This window comes from Balaenoptera ricei, chromosome 7, assembly GCF_028023285.1.
Source record: "Balaenoptera ricei isolate mBalRic1 chromosome 7, mBalRic1.hap2, whole genome shotgun sequence".
Classification (NCBI taxonomy): Eukaryota; Metazoa; Chordata; class Mammalia; order Artiodactyla; family Balaenopteridae; genus Balaenoptera; species Balaenoptera ricei.
Window position 1 is genome coordinate 59,177,289 of NC_082645.1, and position 24,312 is coordinate 59,201,600.

The 24,312-nt window shown below is 41.1% G+C and overlaps 1 protein-coding gene across 1 annotated transcript in view; it reads left to right on the forward strand.

The window, feature by feature from the left end:
- Positions 1 to 24,312, forward strand: part of MYO3B (myosin IIIB) — a 423,285-nt gene that overhangs the window by 288,607 nt on the left and 110,366 nt on the right. The window contains exons 26-28 of the mRNA XM_059927242.1: positions 11,986 to 12,097; positions 13,420 to 13,582; positions 14,926 to 15,006. Coding sequence (XP_059783225.1) covers positions 11,986 to 12,097; positions 13,420 to 13,582; positions 14,926 to 15,006 — 356 coding nt within the window. The remainder of the gene's footprint in view (positions 1 to 11,985; positions 12,098 to 13,419; positions 13,583 to 14,925; positions 15,007 to 24,312) is intronic.

Below are 24,312 nucleotides of genomic sequence, written 5' to 3' on the forward strand. Positions count from 1 at the left end.
TAGAGTATCCACTATTATTTTTTGGGTAGTTTTATCCTTTCAGAATACAGACACACACACACAGGGAGAGAGAGAGAGAGAGAGAGATTGAGAAAGGGAAAAACCCCTAAAATTTCAGCTTGAATCACACATTTTATACCGTTTGGCAACCTGCTTTCCTATTTAACAATATGTATTAGAGATAAATCCATGTTGTTCCATAGCTGTAACAGATTCCTTTTAACTCCCTCATTGAAACCTGTGATATTTATTTAGCCATCCCTCTCCTGGTGGATATTTACATTGTGTCCAATTGTTTGCCAGCAAGGCTCAATAAACAATCCTAAATATTAAACATGTGTGAGAATTTCTTGAGGGTAGATTTTGAACAGTTGCCCTTTCCAAGGGAAAGTGATGTGCTCCAGAAAGTCATTGGGACCTAACAAAGAAAAAGGATGACAGAGAGACATGGGAGCCAGTTTCTTTCCTGAGATAGACTGGATCACTGTAGACAAGTCACTTCACTTCTGTGGGATTCTGTTTGTCTGAGACAGTGGTTTTTCAACTATCTCACACATGAGACTATCCTGGAGGGCTAATCTGTTCAAACACAGATTGCTGAGCCCTACCCTCAGAGTCTCTGATTCAGTAGGGAGGTATCTGTGCAAGTTTCCAGGTGATGCTGCTGTAGGAGACTTCCAACTTACCCAAATGTAATAACAATCACCCAAGATTTGTGATAGTAACAGTACTGGGTTAATGATAAACATCAGTTTTAAAATCACAGAAGTAATTATTTAGGCCAAGGGACATGTCAACATGGCATCTTTGTTGGAAGGAATCTTAAAGTGTCATCCAATTCAACTACCTAGCTAAAACTAGAATTTCTTTGGCAACATGCTTGACCTTGTCAGTCTGATTCCTACTGAATAGCTCTTAGTCTAAGAATTTATTCTCTGGCTCCTGAGGCAGCTCATTCCATGTTTCAGATGTTTGATCACAGCCAAGTCCTTACTAACCTTGACCAAAACCAACCTTCAGAAACTCCTATACATTCATCCCAGTTCTACCCTCTGGGCTTCAGACAACAAATCAGCTCCCTTCTCCACTTGATGGCAGTCAGCTATTATGTTCCCCTCAGTCAGTGGTTCTCAGACTCTACAGTGCATCAAAATCACTGTAGGAGCTTGTTAAAATATAGATTCTTGAGCCCTGACCACAGAGATTCTGATTCTGTATCTGGAGTGTGACCCAGGAATCCACATGTTTTATGAAATCTCCAGGTGGATCTGATGCAGGTGGTCTGCACATGACAGTTTAAGAGACTAACTATGTTCAGGACACACTACCCCAAAATATGACACCTTGGCATATTGAGTATTTCAGACTGAAGGAATTTGAGAAATGACGTGTGTAGGAAGGACTTGCTGACCTTGCATGAAGCAGGCCATAAAACTGTCCTGTGTGAGATTTTTCTCTCACCACAGTTAGTCAGAGTTTGGATTTTTCTCACTCTTTCCCGGATCTATAGTTCTTCTTTGTTACTTTGTAGCAGTTTGAGAGTCTTAAGCATCACCTTCCCCTGGAACCCAAAGGAACTTCAAGCTGTGACTAGACTTCCAATGGACTCATCAGAGTTTAACCCAACCTGAACCCTGGAGTCTCCTCAGATGTCCATCGAAGAAAATTCCCAGGAAGTTCCAGCTGCCTCTCAACCTGTCTCTGAAGTGTTAATAAAGAACCTTCGTAACTTGACTGTCAACCCTAGTACCAAATCCCCTTCCCTTCTACCAGAATATCCACCTCAACAGGGTGGCCAGAGACTTGGTGAAGGCATACCCTATAGGAGGAGAGGAGTGAGGACATTGTTAACTGCTTGGGAAGAAAGGATAGAAAGGATGATTCAAGTTATTAAATACCACTGTGGCAACCAATTTCCTCTGACTCAAAGAGAACCTTGGCAGAAGGAAGTTGAGACTTAGTCAAACATGGAAAGATTTAGATGTAACTGTCATTATTGCCTGTATCATAGAGCTCCTTCTGAGGATACTATCACGGAGAATAATTATGACACAGAGTCGATTAAGCCATAAACTTTATTCTTGTACTGTTTTTTTCTTGCTAATAATTTTAGGATCATTATGAAGCAGCTTGGGAAAGCTACTCTACTCTAGGAGAGACTGTGTACCAATATTTTGATGACCTGTAAGTTCTGTGATGTGTTTTTTTCTTGCATCTCTTTTCTATCTTGATACAGGTAACTTATAAGGAATCTATGTATTGATAGTTTGCATTTGAATAACTTGAGTTCCTGGAATAATTTGAATATACTTGAGTTCCACTTCTTGATTTGACACAAAGAAGCACTAATAGGTCTCAAGTATTGCCTGTTTTAGCAGCCTGAAGTCAGTAAGATGAAACCCAATATCAAGAATTTGAAACAAATTAACTTGTGTGGAAGGAATGTAAAGAAAACATTGGGTAGTTTGGCTAGAGCATAATTAGAGCAAGGTGTATTAACTAAATTCTCTGGTTTTCAAAAATTTGAATTGTAATAAAAAAAATTTTTATTTTATTTATTTATTTATTTATTTATTTTTGGCTGTGTTGGGTCTTCGTTTCTGTGCGAGGGCTTTCTCTAGTTGCGGCAAGCGGGGGCCACTCTTCATCGCGGTGCGCGGGCCTCTCACTATCGCGGCCTCTCTTGTTGCGGAGCGCAGGCTCCAGACGTGCTGGCTCAGTAGTTGTGGCTCACGGGCCCAGTTGCTCCGCGGCATGTGGGACCCTCCCAGACCAGGGCTCAAACCCGTGTCTCCTGCGTTGGCAGGCAGACTCTCAACCGCTGCGCCACCAGGGAAGCCCTGTAATAAAAATTTTTGATGTGCTATTTCAATTTTCAGTAGTAAATAAATGTATGTATGGAGGATCTTATTAAAATTTGAGACATATTTGAGTACCTGTAAAAAAAAAAAAACTGTCTTGTGAATGGTGCCCTCCGTACACCTAGAGGAAAGGAGCATCCTTATCTCTGAAGACAAAGGGACACAGAGAGGACAAACAGGCCTTGTTCAGTTTCCCCCAGTTTACTATACTTAGCTCAAACTCCTTGTTTATCACACATTTCCACAGCTCTCTACCCTTCATCACAGCTAGTATAAAAACACTCAAGTTTAATCATTTCTTTGGGTCTTCATTTCCTTATGAAGGCTCCTGTGTCACATAAAACTTATATTGAATAAATTTATGTGCTTTTCTTCTGTAAATCTGTCTGTGAAAGTCTAATTCTCAGACCCAGACAGGAAAGGACCCTAAGAGAGTCAAAGAAAACTTTCCCGTCCCGTACAAGACCCTGTTAAGTATTTTTGTCTCTTAAGTTCAATGCCCCCAATGTCTTCACCAGTTCTCAGATAATGTGGCTTGAGTTCCCTCACCATCCCAGCTGCTAAAGGCTGCCTGCCAAAATACACCCCCAAATATACTCATTAACCCCCTCTACCCTGATTTGTTATTCTTCATAGCACTTGTCCCTACTCAACATGATGTCCTTTATGTACTTGTTTAACGTTTGTCTCCCCCACTAGAATGTAAGCTTTATGAGGGTGGGGAAATTGTCTGCCTTGCTCACTCATGTCATTCCAGCACTTCCATCAGTATCTGACACATTAATAGGTCCTAAATGAAGTTTTATTTAATAAACAAATGAGTAGAGTGGGGATGAAAAGTCAGTTTAATTTAGAAAGTGATGAATGGGAACAGCATGGTTATATCAGAGTCCTAAAACTGTACAGAAGGAATGATCCATCCTAAAGGAAGTTATTTGCTTAAGGTTGTTTTTTATTAAAAAAAGGAAAATAAAAATGTATAATTAACCTTTTTTAAAAGTCTCACTATTGACTTAGGTCTGTGGCACATCTCCATTTAGAGGTTATGGATGTTTTGCATGTGTTTGAGTGCAAAACTCAAACTGGAGGGATGAATCAAAGCAGAGCTCATTCATTATAGGTTGGGATTTCAAAAACATCTTTAAAGGAGGCAGATCCTTCCCAAACAACATAAAAATGCAGGAGGAGAATAACTAAGATAAGAGGCACAAATTTAAAATGTCAGGCATTACAAAAATGTAAGCAATCTCCAATGCTAATGCAATTTTTACCTAAAATAGATACCTCTTAGTTCTCTCTCTCTTCTTTTCCTTTCCCCTTCCAGGAGTATGGGTAATCATTAGGAAAAAATAGAGGAATTAAATTCATTGTACTGTATATTGTCCATTGTCGGAGGACTTTGCTGAAAACAAAAGGGAAGTTCAGCCACATCTAATTAAGGAAATGCAAATTAAAACCACAATTAAATACCATTTTACACCGATTTTGGCAGTAATCGGTGTGTCTGACAATTCCTAGGGTTGCCATGGATAGAGGGCAGCAGGACTCTCATACTCCACTGGTGAGGCTATAAATTGGTGTGATCACTTTGGAAAACAGCTTGACTTTTTTGGTAAACTCTGACATGAACATATTACACTAACCAATGTTTCCACTTAAAAGGTTATAAGTAGAAGAGTGGCAGTATTTCTGAGCACACTAGACTTTTAGACTGCTTGGTAGCACCGGGTCTACCTAAGTGTGAGGACTTCCTGCTTCCACCTGCCCATGTGTTTGTGCTCTTTTGGGTCAAACCTCCATAGCCTGAATTTTTCAATTTCTTTCTTTCTCTTGTTTAAAGATAATTTTCAGAAGAAGGTAAAATCATGACTTACATACAGATGTAAAGATGAATGTGTTTAAAGAATTTATTTTATTCACATGATATGAGGGAACCAAGCAGATGTAATAATTGGTTCAAAGGAAAAGTCAAACTAGCAGAGGCTTATATGAAGTAAAGGAATGTTGAGATGAATTGTGAATAGAGACAAAACTGATTTTTCCACAGTGGAGAGGAAGTCAATTAAAATCATCACCAGAATGGACAGAATTTATGTATCTATCAGTTACCTGCAATTTAGAAAGAGTTGCAAAATAGCTCAAAGAAGATGAATGGGGCTAGAATCTGATAACCTGGAGGGTACGCTAAAGACAATGTCTGTTGTTTTCCATTGAAACACCAACACCTTACTGATACACTAGTGCAAGTAGAGTATTGTTTGGATCTCTCACACATGTGTCAAGGAGGGCCTGACAGCTGACGTTCAGATGTAGAAAATCAACACTTCTCCTAAGTCAAAAGCCCAATATTCCAGATCACTGTAGACACTCCAGTTAGCTGGAAATTGCTGGAGGATCAAAGGTACCTGTTCGAGAGTCAAAGATACTACCCAGTATATACAATACATCAGGTGTATACACTAAGAGCTAAGAGTAGACGTAGGTTTGATGAGTGTAAAGAGGCCTGAATTTGGTATTAGAAGACCTGGGGAAGTCTCAGCTCTTCTTACTAAGTTTGTGACCTTGAGCCAGTTGCTCTGGCTCTCTGGCTTTCTCTCAGGCTTTCTCCTCTAAACGAAGTAAGAATTTTTATTGATGACTCTAAATTCCCTTCAGGATCCAAATGTTTATTAGATGAGCCAGCTAATCCCCTGCACAGATGGCCCTGCAACAATGCCCAGGCACAGAGAGTTTTGACACAGGACAGGGAAGATCTGTTTGTGAAAACATGAGGAGGAACAGCTGGATTTGGATGTCCTGGACCCCCAGTGTACAGTACACAAACCCAACATCTGTGGGAAACTTGGGAAGTTCAGTGACAAAGGGAGAAGTGAGAGAGAGGAAAGGAAGATATTAAAAAACAACCTTCTACCAACTCATGGTTTTGCACAAGACTTGCCTCTACCATTAGTGACATTGTAAGAAGTTTATCACCAGGGTTGGCTCTGTCTTTACTCTGAGCTTAAATAACAGCAAAGGGGAACTGGAACTGTATTAGGGTTCTCCAGAGAAATGGACCAATAGGATGTGCGTGTGTGTGTGTGTGTGTGTGTGTGTGTGTGTGTGTGTATTTATATATACAGATATAGGTATAGATGTAGATCTCTCTCTCTCTTTCGCTCTCTCTCGGTCTCCGAGAAATTGATTTATTTTAAGGAATTGGCTCATGTGATTGTGGAGGCTGTCAAGTCAGAAATCTGCAGGGCAGGCTGTGAGACTGAAAATTCCAACAGGAGTTGATGTTGTAGTCTTGTGTCCAAAGGCAGTGTGGTGATAAAATTCCTTTCTTTTCAGGGACCATAGACTTTTCTCTTAAGGCTTTCAACTGCTTGGTTGAGGCTCACTGCATTATGGAGGGTAACCTGCTTTACTCAAATATTAACGATATTAATTCTTCTGAGCCAGAAACGTAGTATCTCTCTCCATCTATTTAGGTCTTCTTTCATTTTTCTTAACCAATGTTTTATAATTTTCAGCGCACAGGTCTTGCATATTTATTGTCAGATTTATCTCTATGTATTTCACATTTTTAAATGTTATAAATGATATTGTTTTTTCAATTTCAATTTTCAATTGTTTGTTGCTAATATATAGAAAAACAGTAATTTTTGTATATTGATCTTCAACCTACAATATTACTAAATTCACTTATTAGTTCTGGTAGGGGTATTTTTTGTTTTGTAGATTTCATTGGCTTTTCTACGTAGACAATTGTGTCGTCTTCAAATTAAGACAATTCTACTTATTCCATTCTTATATAGATGCTTTTTATTTCTTTCTCTTGTTTGCACTGGCTAGAACCTCTTCAATGTTGAATAGAAGTGGTGATAGTACACCTACATGACTTGTTCCTATCCTTAGGGGGATAGCATTCAGTCTTCCACCATTGAATATAGTGTTAGCTGTAGGTTCGTCATAGATAGTTTATTTTTTCAGGTTGAGGAAATCCCCTTTTAGTATGAGCCTATTGAAAATTTTTGTTTTTTAAAAAATAGTGTTGGATATTGGATTTTGTCAAATCCTTTTCCTCATTTATTAAGATACTATGCTTTTTCTCTTCTAGCTTGTTAACATGGCATAAAGTTGTTTGTAATATTCCCTTATACTTTTAATATCCATAGAATCTATAGAATATCACTTATCTCATACCTTTGTTTTCTTTTCTTCCCTTCCATTCCCTTCCCTTCCCTTCCCTTCCCTTTCCTTTCCTTTCCTTTCCTTTTCCTGATCTGTATGGCTAGAGGCTTATCAATTTTATTAACCTTCTCAAAGAACAGCTTTTAATTTCATTCATTGTCTCTTTTCTATTTCAATGATTTTTCACTATGATCTTTATTATTTCCTTTCTTCTGCTTACTTTGGGTTTAATTTGCTCTCTTTTTCCTAATTTATGGTGGAGGTTGAGATCATGTATTTGAGACCATTCTTTTTTTCTATTATAGGTGTTTCATGGTATACATTTCTAAGTACTACTTTAGTTAGCAATCTCCCACAAATTTTGACAGGTTGTGTTTTCATTTTCATTCGATCAAATTTAATTTCTCTTTTGATTTCTTCTTTGTTATATGGGTTATTTAGAAGTCTGTTCATAAATATTTGGTAATTTTCCAGATACCTTCTTGTTAATTTCTAATCTAATTCCACTCTGGTCAGAGAACATACCTTGCGTGACTTGAATATTTTTAATTTATTAAGTCATGTTTTATGGCCCAGAATATGGCCTATTGTGGTAAATGTTTTGTATGTATTTGAAAAGAATATGTATTCTATTATTGTTGGCTGGAATTTTCTATAAATGTCCATTAGGTTAAGTTGGTTGTTCATACCTTCTATATCCTTGATGATTTTTTTTTTTTTGCCTACTTGTTCTATCAATTATTGGAAGAGGGTATTGAATTCTCTGACTATAATTGTGTATTTGTTTATTTCTCTTGGCAGTATTAACACTTTTAGGTTCATGTATTTTCAAGCTTTGTTTTTAAGTGCAAAAATGCTTCAAATTTTTAGGTTCTTCTGATGAATTGACCTCTTTATCACTATGAAATAAACTTCTTTATCCCTGGTAATATATTTTTGCTCTGAAATCTACTTTGTTTGATATTAATATAGCCAGTCCAGTTTTAATTTGACTGGTGTTAGCATGGTATATCTTCTTCTTTTACTTTTAACTTATTTTATCTTTATATTGTGCATTTTTTGGTAAGACTTGATGATCTAGAGAGATTCTTTGTGGTGGTTTAAAGATATGTCCACAAATCACTTGATACTCCTCCCTTTAAGAGGTAGAACTTAAATTCTCTCTCATTATATGCAGTCTGGACTTAGTGACTTGCTTCTAATGAATAGAAGAATATGGAAGAGGTGATGATGTATCACTTCTAAGCCTCGGTCATAAATGGCATTGCAAATTCCTTCTTGCTCTCTCTCTGGGATCCCTTGTTCTGGTGGAAGTCATGTTCTATGTTATGAAGATACTCAAACAGTCCTCTGGAGAGGCCCATGTGCCAAGGAACTGAGAGGCATCCTGACAATAGCCAGTAAGGAACTAAGGCTTTCTACCCTTAGCCTTGTGGCTGCACCATCTTGAAAATAGATCCTCCAGCCTTAGTCAAGCCTTTAGATGACTGCACCCTTGGCCGACATCTTGACTGTAATCTCATGAAAGACCCTGAGCCAGAATTGCCAGATAAGCTGCTCCTAAATTCCTGACCCTCACAAACTATGAGATGATAAATGTCTACTTTTTAGGCCATTAAATTTGTTATGTAGCAGTAGAAAACTAGTATATCCTAGGATCGTACAGATCCTTCCAGTTTATGATTCTAGTGTTTAAATGAAGAAGGATGTGTCTCTAGTTGCCCGTTGCTTTTACTAGCACTTTACAAACCGTTTTGCCTGTTGTATTTTAAAACTCTTCCTTGAAAAGTCTGCATTCCATACAACAAGACATTTTAGGCAGAAAATTAAATAACATTTTGAATAGAGATATTTTTCAACTGGATATTTACTATTTTAATAGCTTATGTGATTTAATAAGATGAGGCCTTACCCAGTCAATGAATGATTACGAAATGAACACACTACCCACATCTACCACCAGATCAAGAACAGAAATGTGTTTTATTAATAAACAATAATGTGGGAATTCCCTGGCAGTCCAGTGGTTAGGACTCCACGCTTTCACTGCAGTGGGCCTGGGTTCAATCCCTGGTTGGGGAACTAAGATCCCACAAGCCACACAGCATGGCCAAAAAAATAATAGTAATAATAATAATTTTTAAAAAATAATTTTAAAAAAATGATGAGGCCTTGGGAAATTTAACACTTGCCATAGAGTTCTGAAGGAGAGAAGAGCTCTTAGGTCCTTGGAGGGCCAACAGGAGCTATGTGGACCGCTTGGCATTGTATGCAATGTGTTGTGTCAAGAGCATCTTCCTAAGAAAGAATGTGTATAGCTTTTACCAGATTTTCATAGAGTCTTGCCCCCCACACCAAAAAAAAGAGTTAAGAACCACTTATTTGGTTCCCATTGCCACCTATGAGAATTCAAGTACAGAGAGGTAAGTGACTTACCTATGGTTAGAGACAGAGACTTTCTCATTCTTAACTCAGGGCTCAAACTCCCATCTGAGAGATGAATTCTACCCACCAGAGACAGCTCAGAGCGGAACTGGTCTTTACAATGCTCTCAAGTGCCCAGACCCTCAAGACAAATCTTTACATGTATTATTTTGCTGTTGCATATCTCCTGTTTGTTTAACTCATCAAGCTGCTTCAAGAAGTGGGTGGAATGGATCTTCTCCAAAAGATGTCGCCTTGCTGGCAGATCTTTTATCTTGGTGCCGTTCAATTTTGCCCTTATATTGAAGCACACAGAAGCTCAGCCAAATTCCTCCCCCCCCCACAACACCCCCCGCCATGGTATCTGCTAGAATACAGAATTACTCTGTGGAGGAAACACAATGTATTTCTCTGACCTGATTCCTGTAAGCATATCACTTACATGTTTCCTCAATATTTTTTGAAACCTTCACATCTTTGCAATAACTGTTATCCATCTCTTTCTGAACTAAGCCAGATATGGATGTTATCATCATAATAAATTAAAAGATTTGGGTTGAAGAGTCAAAAATCAAAGTTAATTTCTAGTATTTATGTTAGTTCAAGATATATTCTGCTTATTTAGAAATTAGAAATTGCTAAGAAGCATCCATGGTTGCTCAAAAAACAAGTATAAATCCTTGAATGGAGAGCTAGAACATATCTTGCGATCTTCTTATATCTTGTGCAGTGCTGGTGATTCATTAGATTTTCTCTAAATACTTCATCACCAATAGTGTTGAGCAGTCATCCTGAGCAAGCCTGGCTGATTAAAGCCAAGGGAGCCCATGTTCTAAATGGCCAGGCCTAAAGGAAAGAGAGTAGGAAGTCCTGGTATTACCACTGACTTTTACATCTTAAGCTATCTATACTTCAGCTTTCCCAAGACATCCACCCCTATAGATTTGCCATCTATTCCCACCATCCCCATGCACTCTAGGACACAATCTTTTTGCTTTGGTCAAATCCAAATCCAAGAAGCCATGACTGAAACTACAGTCCTGGAGAAACTAGGCTGAAGAAACTAGGCTGAAGAATTGTGCTGATGCCACAAACTGCCCAGACCTAAGCCTGACTCCTGGCTGTCCCTCTTCCCGCTTAGCTCCAGAAGACAACTGCTGTGAGCAGGTTCCTGGGCTTGGCCAAATGACCTAGCATGGCCCTGGCCACCATTCAGGGGTTCTGAGAGAGCACTGCTCCTCCTCCTCAAAGGTGGAAACAGAGACCCAGAGCCTTGGAATCATTCCCAGCATCTCTGAATGCAAATGTTTTCAGCAAATTCAGCATTCAATCCTAACTTGTAAAACAGTCTTGTAGCACTAAGATAAATTTAAATGGCTCAAGTGTTAATCGGGTGTGTTTATTTTTCCATAAACAGAAAGACGTGGGAATATTTGGCAGGAGGAAAGGACATATTTTATGTTTTGGTGATTTTCTTAAAAAGTAAAAACAACTCTGTATTTTAACTGGATATTTTATTCTAAATAGTCTAAAATAATAGAGTCAGTCTATTCTAAAATAACAGATCACCCTTTCTGAGGAATGACAGGAAAATCCTCTGACAAGGAAATTAAGTTTATTTTTAAACTTCCAAGCAGTTGAATTTAATTATAGATGGCAGCAAAGAGCAGAGGAAAGATCCTTAAAAGTTTTTAAAAGGAAAACTAAGGTAAAGTTTTCTAAAGGATAATGTATTCAACATTATATACATATATATGCATAGACATAGACATAGACATATATATGGACATATACACACACACACACATATATATACACTATACACACACACACACACACACACACACACACACACACACATATATATGTGTATGGAGAAGAAAGAAGAAAGAAAAGGAGAGAAAAACCCTTTTGGTGGTCTTTGAATCTACCCAGAAACTCTTTCATCTGGAAGTATGGAAGTTCATTAAAATGAGTAATTTAGGAAGATAAATGTGGTTTTGGTGATTGTCTCAAGAAAACACACCAACTTTTTACCTTGAGAGAGACATGTAGCTTAACAGACAAAATTAATCGTATTAGGCTATGATCATTTTTGCTATCTACATTTTGCTTCAGATGGGATTTTCAAAGCAGAGTCAAATTTTATACAATGAGATGACAAATTATTTTTATAATAGTAATACTAACATTTAAAATGATGACTTTTACTAGGAGAGCTGTCTAAATTTCAGTTTTTTAAAGGATTAGATACTTTGATTTTGCATGCAAAAGATGCCAAGTATGTTTTGAATATGAATTACAAAGCAATATTAAAAGGAAAATATACATAGCAGAAAATATGAAAGTAGGAAAGAGCCAATAAGCATGAATTATATATATTCCACTACCTAGTACACTATTACTGATGCTCAAGAAATATTTGATATTAAAAAACAAGATACGTCAATGGGCCCAGAGTAATTCTACTATACTGAATCAAATGGTGACTAAAAATGCTTTATTTTACTCTTTTATTTTGTAGGTATTATTATTTGGCATTCAGAGCACATCAAACACCTCTTGCTAGCAAAGAGAGCTGTGTCGCTATCTTGGAAAAGTCCAGATTAGATCACTGGCTGCTGGGAAAAACAAAGGTAGTTCTTTCTTTGTTGTTTAGATTGTCACTCGAGTTGCTCTGCTGTGAACCTTTGTCTCTTATCAGTGATTTGAATAGCTCTGTAAATTGTGTAGCTTAGCAGACAAGACCCCAAGCGAACAGTGATTTTTGCCGGTCTTGGGTCAGGAGTCCCAGGACCTCAGGGACCAGAGGAGGAGAGTTTGCCTCCTGTTCTGCATGTCGTGAGAACCATTTAGCATTTCTAGAATGAGATCTTTGAGCTCATTTTTAAATGTCCCTTTTTCAATGCTGCTTATTCCAGCACCGCAGGCAAATACACAAATCATACGAATGACAATGAGTATCTTTTATAGTTTTGTCCGTTTTTAATAGACTCGTGATATTTCCTGCCCACTCTGATTAGCAGTCTCATCATGTCTGGCTTTTCATTCGGGGGAGCATCGTGTCCCTGCAGGCTCCCAGGTTTTTTGTTTTTTGTTTTTTGTTTTTTTTAAAGCTTTTCAGTTTTGTTTTTTTTTTTTAAAGATTTTCTTTTTCTCTTTGTTTTTATTTATTTATTTATTTATTTATTTATTTATTTTATGGCTGTGTTGGGTCTTCGTTTCCGTGCGAGGGCTTTCTCTAGCTGCGGCGAGCGGGGGCCACTCTTCATCGCGGTGCGCGGGCCTCTCACTATCGCGGCCTCTCTTGTTGCGGAGCACAGGCTCCAGACGCGCAGGCTCAGCAGTTGTGGCTCACTGGCCTAGTTGCTCCGCGGCATGTGGGATCCTCCCAGACCAGGGCTCGAACCCGTGTCCCCTGCATCGGCAGGCAGGTTCTCAACCACTGCGCCACCAGGGAAGCCCGGCTCCCAGGTTTTTATGGTCCATTCCGAATTGGCCCACAAAGCCAGCCTTCGCCTGAGTGTGGATGGCGACGCTGCTGCCCCTCGGCAGAAATAATTCGGTCACTGTGGGTCATCCAGGCCCCAGTCCCTCCGAACTTCTGCCGGCCGTGGGTCAGTTTTGTTGGTTAGCACCTCCATCAGAGCTGTGGCGAAGGAGATCAAGCTGAGGAAATGGAACTCATGGCAAAACTGAGGCTGGCCTGGAGAACATTTAGGATCTCCTAAAACCCTGTTAACTTCATCGTCTGTTTATATCAATAGTCCCACATAGGCTCAACCTTAGAAGGGGAATTGTATTTGCTTCCAAGAAGTCAGCAATGTTAGCATAAATCAAGTCACTGTAAACCTTATTTAGATGATGCTTTTAATATTTACGTTAAGAATATGTTGGAGCAGAGTGAATTTCTGTTTGGGAGCCCACACGTAATGCTAAAACTGATGTCTCGTTTCAGGTTTTTCTCAAGTATTACCATGTTGAGCAGTTAAATTTGCTACTGCGGGAAGTCATAGGCAGAGTGGCTGTGCTGCAGGCCTATGTCAAGGGGTGGCTTGGAGCCAGGAGATACAAAAGAGTCAGAGAGAAGAGAGAGAAGGGGGCCGTTGCCATCCAGTCAGGTAAACGGTCCTGAATCTTGGCATTTCATTAAGTACTTGAGGCCACTCTCCTATTGCTCTTCTCGGTGGTTCCTTCTCCTCCCTCCGTTCCTTCCTTCTTCTTTCCTTTCTTCCTGGCTTCAGCAAATATTTATCGAGTATCTACTGCAGGCCAAGCCTTGTGCTAGGTCCTGGGGATATAGCCGTGAGCAAGACCGCCATGGTCCCTAACCTCCAGGTAAGCAAACAAGCCATCCCTACCTGAGGCAAGATAGAGGTGGTAGCAGTGGATGGATGTAAAACCCAAATCACACAGACGTGTGCCTCAGCTCCCAGATGAACCACATCATATACACTTCAGGTCCATTACCAGGTTTTCAGCATCAGAATTGCTACTGCCGTGTCCAGGAGGCTTTTCTACCCCAGACAGAGCCTGTAAACCAAGGGAACAAATCACTAGGCTCTGTCATACGCCCAGCCCAGTCAGTGGCTCTTTGCGCACACGTGTGTCATTTGTGGTACAAACAGCATTTGAGCTCCTGTGCTATGTCGAGTGGTTGCGAAAGCCCCAGGTCTTGAACACAGTAGATGACTTCCTTTGTGTTCTCATAACCCAGCATCACTGGGTTATGTCCACTCCGGACTTCATGACCTCACTCAGCAACTGGAGAGCTGTGGTGCTTAGGGCGGGAATGAAAAGGAGAGCCCGTCATGCTCCTGGTGGCGGCTCAGTGCCCTGGTTCTTTGTCTGAAGGACTTAACAGCCCGCCCCCTGCCCCCAGGTCCCCTTTTGCTTTCTCTTCTTTTCTTCATCCATTTCCCTCCCATGCCTTTTCCCTTCCTGTCACATGCATCCCCTCCCTGAGCACAGTTCTGCACATCGTCCACCCTCACCAGATGTAACTGTGATGCTACTAATCATTATTATTTGTTTTTCTCTCCTTCAACTTTCATGTTTATTCCTTCCTCCCAGTAAAAAATATGGAGTGGGTTGGGCTATTGCAGTCCTCTCCCACCCCCTCAAGTCCTGAAGGCAGAGCTTCCTCCATGGATTCGAATGACAGGGACCCACCTCACCTGGATAGGGGTCCCGAGTGATTCATGAGTGGAGTCCAGAGGGTTCTGGAAACTCGCTGCCTGAACCAAAATAACTCCTTATCAAGAAGCATCTCGGAGGCCAAGCTGAGAGTACAGAGAGGCCCCTCTTCCCCACCATCACTCACGTAGCTCTGCTTATTTTGTTCAGTGAGAAAGTAGGAGGGAGGAGGAGATGGGTAATAGATTGGAGGGAAAACAGCTTATATCAATTCTCTGGCACATTCTTAAATTAATGTCATTCCTAGCACATGGTTTTATATTTTTAGCCTGGAGAGGATATGATGCTCGGAGGAAATTTAAGAAAATAAGCAACAGAAGGAGTGAGTCTGCTGTTCATATTCAAGCAGGTAATTAAAACATCATTTTCATAGTGTCCACTTGGAAATATTCTGTGATTAAGTTCATATGCGTTTCAAAAAGCTGAAATGTTAATAATTCAGGAGCACTGGAATAGGAGTCAAGAGTTGTAGTGAGGGAGGGTTTTAGTGCTTGTTCTGATGCACACCCCCCCCATGTGATAATTGTGAGAATTGGCTGCATGCCATACTTGGCTAAGGAGGCTCCAAGTAGGTACCCTTGTATTCCAGATTTTATGGAATACAAGAGAGGGAAAATGAGGCACAGAGAAGTGAAGTAACTTGTCCATGATCATACAGCTAGTCAGTGGCAGAGCCAGAATTCGTTCACAGGCAGTTTGGGTAGATTCCACTTTGCATACTGCCAACTGAACAAATCCGTTTCCCTCTTGGAGTCACCCGTCCCTCGTCTGTGAACAAGAGCATTGGCTAAAAAGGTCTAAAAGACGTCTTCCAACCTTGGAATTCTCTGATTATATGCTTGACCTGTCTCTTGGTATCACAGAGATAGGAACAGCTCAGGGACTTTCCTGGCTAACTGAGTTTCCCACACCCACACCTGTATGTGGCTAAGGCAGTCCTTTGGGCCCTACAGGGTGAGGGCACTGTGGCTCAGCTTGTGGCTGCCTGAGCACCTCGAGCTCTGGTGCCTGGCTCCCAGGTCATTCTGCTCTTCTGCAAATGGCAGTACCCACGGTGGCTGCGAGGCCCGGCTCCCTCTGTCATTTGGAGTTGTATGTGCCTAATGGAGGCTCTGGAAGAAACAGGCCACAGAGCACACCAGGAGCTCCTAGAGCACAAGAAATCGGAGACAGAATGAGAGAGAAGTGGCCAGTCCAGTGGACTCAGCAGCAGGGAGGGGGACAGGCTTTCAGATACTGCCACGCATGAAGCAAACGTTTAAATAAAACAGCTGCAACCTTTTCGAGGAGGTCCCTGCCCAGAGCCTGGCTCCAGGGACACTCCTCAGAACTCTCTGGCCCGGTAAAGACCTGCCGACTTCATTCAAAACCAAAATATCTGGGAGGAAGGGGTGTCATTTAAATCCAAACGTGTAACTTTTAACACCATCCCCTAGGAATTCTAAGCTCTACAACTTCAAAGCATCAGGAAGAAGGATGCAATTCTAGTTGCAGCTTAAGAAAGACAACTCAAAGTGCATTTTTTTCTCTACCTCCCCACTGCCCAACACACACACGCACAGTACTCCCCACCCCTGCCCCTGCCATTAAGAGAGGTTGCTGGACTGATCTTGCCATTTGGCCCAAAGCCCAACATACATTTTCAAATATAAACTTTGAGCTTATATATTGTTGAGCCACTGATCATAAATAAAGTATGTGGGATCATAAAACAAATTTTCTCTCTCTGAAAATCATCTTTAGAGGGCTCCCTGTTTGCACTCTGTTATTGCCAAGTGAACACTGCATAAAAACAGACAAGTGGGCAGCTTCATCACATCAGGACAGTCAGGATTGCATCTCTTCAGTGCAGCACCTATGGGCTAGGTACCATGGGAGGGTACTTTTGTTTCATGGGACCACAGAGAACACATTTCTTTAAGGAGCTTCCTCTTGTTGTTGTTGTTTTTTTCTTTTAGCCTTGCAAGCACCCCCCTTCTTAGCCTGGCAGCCATCGTTCCTGCTTATAAAGTGGCATCGGGAGCTTCCGAGTCCGCAGGGGCTTGGGCGGACATGTAGTCATTGAGGGTGGTACTCACGCCACCTTGCCCTCTTGGCAGGAGAGTGTGGCAGCCAGAGCAAAAGCAGGCAGCGTCATTTTGCCCTTCAGCCAACACCATGGACAGGAACTGAGGTGCTGGTTCGGTGTTAGTGGTAAAGTTACTTAGATAGGGTAACAGCATTTGCAATTTTATGGGCAGTTTACTTTTACTTGAGAATGTTTTCCTTATCTTTAGAGTCAAAGGCAATGTGTTGATCTAAAAAGCAAAGCAACTCATTCCAAAGTCTCTGTTTCGGGGTGTGCTCTTCCCAAAGCATAAGCCTCTCATTCCAAGCTCTTCTTCGTGCCACTGAGACATTTCAAGTAGAACAAGCCCCAAACATAGGGGTGCTCTTACTTTTGAAGCCTGCAGAAGCGGCTTAGGGATGTTATCATAACGCAACCGTTTCTGGATATTTTCTAAGGTTATTCTGTAATTTATTATTTTTTCAACAAATCATTCCATTTGAAATTTAGATTCTGTGCTATGTGTTTGTTTATATTTCAAGTTCTGGCCGATAGTCTTTTTTTTTTTTTTTCATCGTGTTGCTAAGCTATGTTATATAGTTTTAAAAGAACAGCCCTTGAAATTTAGGAAGCATTTGGCCTACATGTTGCTACAGAGCAGCACATATTGAAATTTGTTTTCCTTTCATCTCCTTCCCAATAAAAGCAGCCGTGCGGCTTATCCCTTTAGCTTCCTCAGAACTTCCTTTCAGAATTCCCGATCTATTACGGCACATTCACATACCAGAAACAAGATGCCTTTTCATGCTGTCAACCTTTTTCATCTGAAATGTAAATTAATTCTTGCTGGTATGCCTTGACAGAGATCAAAGTCGAGGTATTAACCTTCCCGGGCTTTCTTCAGGAATCCGTCCCCAGGACCGGGCTGCTGTTGTTAGGAGGCCGGTGTCCCTGTCACGGGGCCCTCCTCCAGGCAGTCCTCGGCCTAGGAGCCGCCATCCCAAAGGCCCAGGGTCCTTTTGGAAGTGACCTCATCAGTACTTTAAAGCAGGTGAGGAACGATCCGCCTGGCTAGTCTTGGGAGAGATGAGCCTCCTCATTTGAATTGTGGGCCCTCCGCTCAGATTCCTGGAGCTTGTTTAAGTGGTTCTGACAGCTAGTGATCTGGGTGTGATACAGGGAGGGACAGGGCTCCAGATTGGAAACCTCTCCCTTTGCTCCGTGGGTCTTTTCTTGCCTGTCAGTCTTTGAGGTAGGCCACATTTGCATTTTCAAAATAAACAGATGCCTTTCAAATACATGAGCTGGTGGTCTCGAGATCTCTGTGGGCCCGAAACTGTTCACCAGCCAGGGAGCAAGGTTGGAAGAGAAAACAAACGGGAAAACACGCCCGGCACATGCGCACACGTTTCCTGTGTGCAGAACATTATGCCGGCAATAAAGGGCCTTTGTGAGATGTGGGGTCGCAGGGAGAGAGCTCGCTGGGGATCTGGGCAAAAGTATCCTTTATCAGTTTCTTTTTTTGGCAGGGAGGGAAACCACTTTGAATGTCAGCTTGGTGAGAAGCGGCATGCTTTATTGTGTTTCTATTATTGATTAATGCTGATAATAGGCCCTTACCATAGGAAAACACACTCCTTTAAACACCAAAGAATTTTAAAAATGTACTTTTTTAATCAGAAAAATAATTGAGCACCTATTAGTGTTCAGATACATGGGGTATTCTAAGTAAAAACTAATAGTTGTATGTCATCCCATCGCTAATCTATATTTTTTTTGAGTTTCTAGTGTTTATTTTTTTTAATTTTTATTGGAGTACAGTTGATTTACAATGTTGTGTTAGTTTCAGGTGCACAGCAAAGTGAATCGGTTATACATGTACATATATCCACTCTTTTTTAGATTCTTTTCCCATATAGGTCATTCAAGAGTATTGAGTAGAGTTCTCTGTGCTATACAGTAGGTCCTTATTAGTCACCTAACTAATCTATTATTTTTTTAAGTGAATTCTTAAGTTTCAGAAAGTGGATATAACTAGATTTTGTCAACTAAAATTGCATACCTTCCTCAGTAAATACTATCAAAACAAACAACCTGCAGGGAATTGTAAAAAATATCTACAGTGTCTCAGTCTTTTAAGTTTTTGAAAGCACAATTTTCAAAAATTGCCCCTCTAATTCAAAATCTTTTTTTAAGCGAGAGCAAAGTGCTGGGCTCCCCATGTCACAGGGGAAAAGCCTCAAGTAGGTGACACTGGAGCCCTAGAGGCTGGGAAGGAAGTGCAAAGAGTGTATCCAGGAGGAGCTGGCTCTTCCAGCCTCCCTTCCCGTCTCTCCCCGCAGCCACCCCTGGAGCAGGAAGAGCCCATTGGTTTATAGCACTTTTTCATCTAATTGCTTCAGTGCTGTGGAAATTGTCGTTTTCTCTTTCTCTCTGTCCTCTGATCAGCTTCCTACTTACTCCCCTCCTTGGTCCTCCGGGAGATAACAACACTAAAATCTATGGCCATTTCTCCCTCTGATGCCCTTTGCGGGGAGTGCTTTTTTGGAGCGGCAGCCTCAACCTTGCAGAGGCTGAGGGGGCCTCTTCCTTAAGCCTGTGAGCAGGCATTTTAAACCAGCTGCAGCTGGAACCTCTGGGCAGCGCATCATGTGACTCCAGCCAATGGGAGTTGCTTTAAATGCAGCTTCCAGAGAGGAAAGCAAGCAGAGAATCCAGACAGGCTCTACCCCTCCTCCAGGTTAGCTTCGTTTAGAAACCCGGCCCTACATCGTGTCGGAACAAAGTTTTTAGTGTTTAAAACTGCCTGAACTTTTTTTTTTTTTTTTTAATAGCTACTTTATTTATTTATTTATTTATTTATTTATTTTTGGCTGTGCTGGGTCTTCGGTTCGTGCGAGGGCTTTCTCTAGTTACGGCAAGTGGGGGCCACTCTTCATCGCGGTGCGGGGACCGCTCTTCATCGCGGTGCGCGGGCCTTTCACTATCGCGGCCCCTCCCGTTGCGGGGCACAGGCTCCAGACGCGCAGGCTCAGTAGTTGTGGCTCACGGGCCCAGCTGCTCCGTGGCATGTGGGATCTTCCCAGACCAGGGCTCGAACCCGTGTCCCCTGCATTAGCAGGCAGATTCTCAACCACTGCGCCACCAGGAAAGCCCTGCCTGAACTTTTAAATCTCTCTCAGGGTAAGACCTCCTCCTAGTCTCTTCTAACTTCGAAAGGCTGGTTCCTTTAGCATTATCGGTGGGTTGGTAATGACTAGGTGGCTACAATAATTTACTAGAACGAGATTTCCAGAAATATCCCTAGGTGCGCAGGACAACTATATTTTAAATTAGGAAATTTCTTTCTTTCATTCACTTATTCAACTACTGTTTAAGTACCTGCTTTATGTTGGAGCTACTACCAAGATGAACAATAGGATTTCGTTTGGGGCCTCAAATTTTCCGTCTTCAATACAGAGGGCTAAAAAACATTCTCTCCCTCAAATGGATGCTGTTTGTATAATCAGGTCCTCTATATTATGTCAACATTCAATGGAAGGGAGTTCTGTAAAACTGCAAAGAGTCAAAATCATTATAAAATATAGCTGAGGATATACACTGAAAATGGCCCGTGCTTCTTGAAGGTGAAAATAATTAGGTAGATATTTTTCAGTCTGTCGAATCTGTGCATAAGCAGGTTGTTGATCACAAGCCAAACAGTAGAGGAAAGTCAAGCAAATGTACCATCGAGAGAAAAGGTCCACTTTGAACAGACAGAAGGAAAACAAGCTGCCCTTTGTCACTCCTTTATGCAACTCTATTTGTCATTCTACCTCTATTCCAACGTTTCTTTACTCACTCCGTTTCTATCTCTTAGAAAGATTCCTGGTCATTTTGCACAAAAAAATATAACCCCTCAAAACGTGAGAGAAGACAGATTGCGAACTCTTCTTGGCAGGAGCCAGCTGCCTATCCTTTTCTGGTGTTTTAGGCCATTTCCACACAAGAGTAAAGCAGCATCTAGGGGAAAGAATTAACTGGAGCATCTGAGCTTGAGGTGAACTGTCAACTCACACTAGCTCCACTGTCTTCTAAAGCTCTGCTTAACCAAAGGCAGGGTGCCCTTCAGGCTTACACGAGGGTCCTGCTGAGTCCACTTGCACTGTCTGCCTTTCTCTAACTCTCTGTAGATAAAGGTCTGTGGCTGGTTTCTGACAACCACAGGCATAACGTTTTGGAGGGGGAAATGTTTGGGGGGACAAGCATTGTGATTTACTTTGGGAAAATGTGCCTTGTCTGTGAGCAGGGTCAGGACATACAGAGAGCCCCGGAAGCATGGCTTCAAGAAAGTGGTTTATAGCAGAGAGGAGGCCTGGCCGTGGCTTCAAGGTTTCTGTCGAGAAATGGGCTCTGCCAAACCTCAAGGGGCACAAGCAGTAGAATTCTTGCCATGAAATAACTTGTGATGCAAAGGCATGTCCTTTGCTATGGAATCAAAGTATTGCCTATGTTAGAATTAAACACCCAGAGGGTAGGGTACTATTCACCTAATGCACAGAGAAGAAGCTGCAAAGCCAAAGTGGGTTTGACGTCCACTGTGCCTGATATCATACTGACATGGCATGGAAATGCTCAAGATGAAACTTTGGTGCAGCAGTTGGCACCCCAGGACTCAATATTAAATTTCAGAGCAAGCCCATGGATAGAACCTCTTCAGTTCGGAATCGCTTCCTCCTTTATGGACCTCATGTAGAGCTCTAGAATCTGGCTGCAAAAAGGCAGTGCCCAAAATGGTATCCTTACCACCTCAGCATTGAGTGAAGCAACAACTTTATGATCAGTAATAATTGATTAATAATGGTGTCAAAAACACTCGAGTTGCCTTTATGTCTTTTAATGTTTTTTCACATAGAATCATAAAATGTGGTATCACGTTTTCTAACCCTTATTAGTTATTGGGCTCTATCCAAGTTACAGTAAAGAAACATTCAGGGGAAAAATTAACTGTGCCATGGCAAGAATTATCAGGCTTTTTTCCTCAAAAGACTCCTGTGTGTACAAAGGCAGATTTTGTTTCCCCCTAAACAGATGAAACAGAAGCACAGAGAGTCTACATAAGTTGTCTCCCCTTATGTGTTACGTGAGCATAATGATTGGTATCAGAGCCCTCTTCTGAGTCTTTACCCAATGCTCTTTCTAGTAGAACATGCTCTACTAGATGGTTACCATCTTGGATATGGCACATGGACATAGAGTACCAGTCCAAACTTTGGGGAGAGTTTTATATACCATCCTAAGCATGTGGACTTTGGAGTCAGAACTACTGACTTCAAATCCTGGCTATACCACCATTTGTCATATGGTTTGGGGGAAGTTACTTAACTTCTGAGCCTTAGTTTCCTTAGCTATAAAGTGAGGGTCGTTAAGGTCTAATTCTCAGGACTGTTGTGAAGATGATAGCAGATAATATACACAAAGCATCCTGCATGGGACCCGGCACATGGCAGATATTCAGTAAGTGTTAGTTTCCTCTCTGTTCCCCCTTCCTAAGTATGAACTTAACTTGAGGGGGAAAAAATTGTCTGTGAAATACTCTTCTATGATTAGAATAATAATGTTATAACTTCAAAAAGATGAAACTATTTCTCTCACTTTTGGAGAAAAAAAAAATAGTACCTGTCAAATCTCAAATACAATTACAATAAAGCATTTATAAAAGAGAGAATTTTCCACATCTTAACTTATGTCTTGCTTACCTGACAGAGAAAAATTAAAATACAACAATAGCATGTGAAAGATTTCAGGTGGTTTTGTTTTTATCAAGAGCTATTCTCCATCATGCTGAGAGCTTGGTTCATTTGTGCGGATACATTTTTCAGTGACCTCAAGATTGTTCCGACTTAGGTGGTGCGCTCCTGACATCATTTTTCCCACTCAGGGGTTTGAGGCCCTTTTGCAACTTGTTCTGTAAAATAGCAAGTCTCCTCCTCACCTCCTTCCAGAAGTCAGAAATTCTAAAATCCAGGAGTTAAATATCACCCAGATTTGCTGTCTGCTGGTGTGGAAAGCAAGTCGCCTTTCAGATGTCTGAAGAGTTGGAAGATGTTGGTGAGCCAATCACATTTAACCCACAGTGACGGGTGATTGGCAACGTAACAGCTGAGCGACAGCCATTTGGCCAAGAGTTCAAACCCCAACATGAAGAGCCATTGCAGGATCACGGCTTGATTTGCTGTGGCCATGAAGTCTGAATCACCCAGCACAGGGGCAGAGGCAGAGGTGACAGCTGGTAGCCATTCTCATCAATAAAGTTGTGACGGGTGAGATGTACAAGCGACCAGAGCCTGCTAATTTCATAGACTTTGAGCCAAGTGCTTAGTGTCAAAACCAGCTATGGTCAGTGATGCAGACAGTTGTGAAGGGTCCCTCGTCAACAGCAAGGCTTTGTTCACCAGACTCTCCTCCTAGTGGGTTAGAAGCAATTGCATCCTGCTGTCCAGGAACAATCCAGTTTGAGGATAAGGAGGACTTATCCTTTTATTTTTTTTAAATTCTGGTAACTTTTTGCAAGTCAGATTTATTGAGGTATAATTTATACAGAGTAAAACTCAGTTTGATAAAATTGGATGAACACATATAGTCAGGTAACCCCCTCCACAATCAAGAAAAGGAACGTTTCCAAAAGTTCTCTCATGCCCCTTCTGTCGTCCATCCCCTCCCCACCCCCAGCTTCTGGTGACCACTAATGGTTTTCCTGTCCCTGTAATTTTACATTTTCCAAAATGTCATATAAATGGAGTCATATAGTATGTAGATATTTGAGTCTGGCTTCTTTCACTTATCATAATGCTTTTGCGAGTCATCAGTGTTGTTACATTTATCAGTAGTTTGTTCTTTTTCATTGCTGAGCTGAATTCTGGTCTGTGGATGTACCACAGTTGTGTCCATTTGCCAGCTAAAGGGCACTTGTTTCCAGTTCCTGTGATTATGAATAAAGCTACTGTAAACTTTCAGAACTTTGTCTTTTTAAGAAAAATTTAGAGGAAAGGAAATAACTTTGTTTTATAAGAAGCCAGAATGATCCTAGAGGTAAGAGTTGTTTCCTTCTTGATTAACCAATAGAAATGCTTACTTTTATAACATCTTATACTTTTTGCATGGCAATTTACAATTCATACATTCATGCAAAGGACTTCCACTAACCTTATTCCTGTAATTATCATAGTAACCCTGAGAGGTAGGTTAGGGATTTTATCCCATTTTACAGATTGTGGCTAAGAAACCTCCCGCAATTCAGACTGCCTGACTCCCAATCTGCTGTCCTTCCCCCCAAACATTCTGAACATCCTGTCTATAAAGAACACTCTGCTGGATGCTTTGGGGGTGGTCACAAAAACAACATAAAAATATTGGCTTTTTTTCCCTTAAAAAGAGAGGAAGACAGTCTGATGCTCCACATCATATATCATCAGGGAAATACAAATTAAAACATCGGTGAGATACCACCATTTACCTGTTAGAATAGCCAAAATCTGGAACACCGACAGCACCAAATGCTGGTGAGAATGTGGAGCAATAGGAAGTCTCATTCATTGCTGGTGGGAATGCAAAATGGTGCAGCCGCTT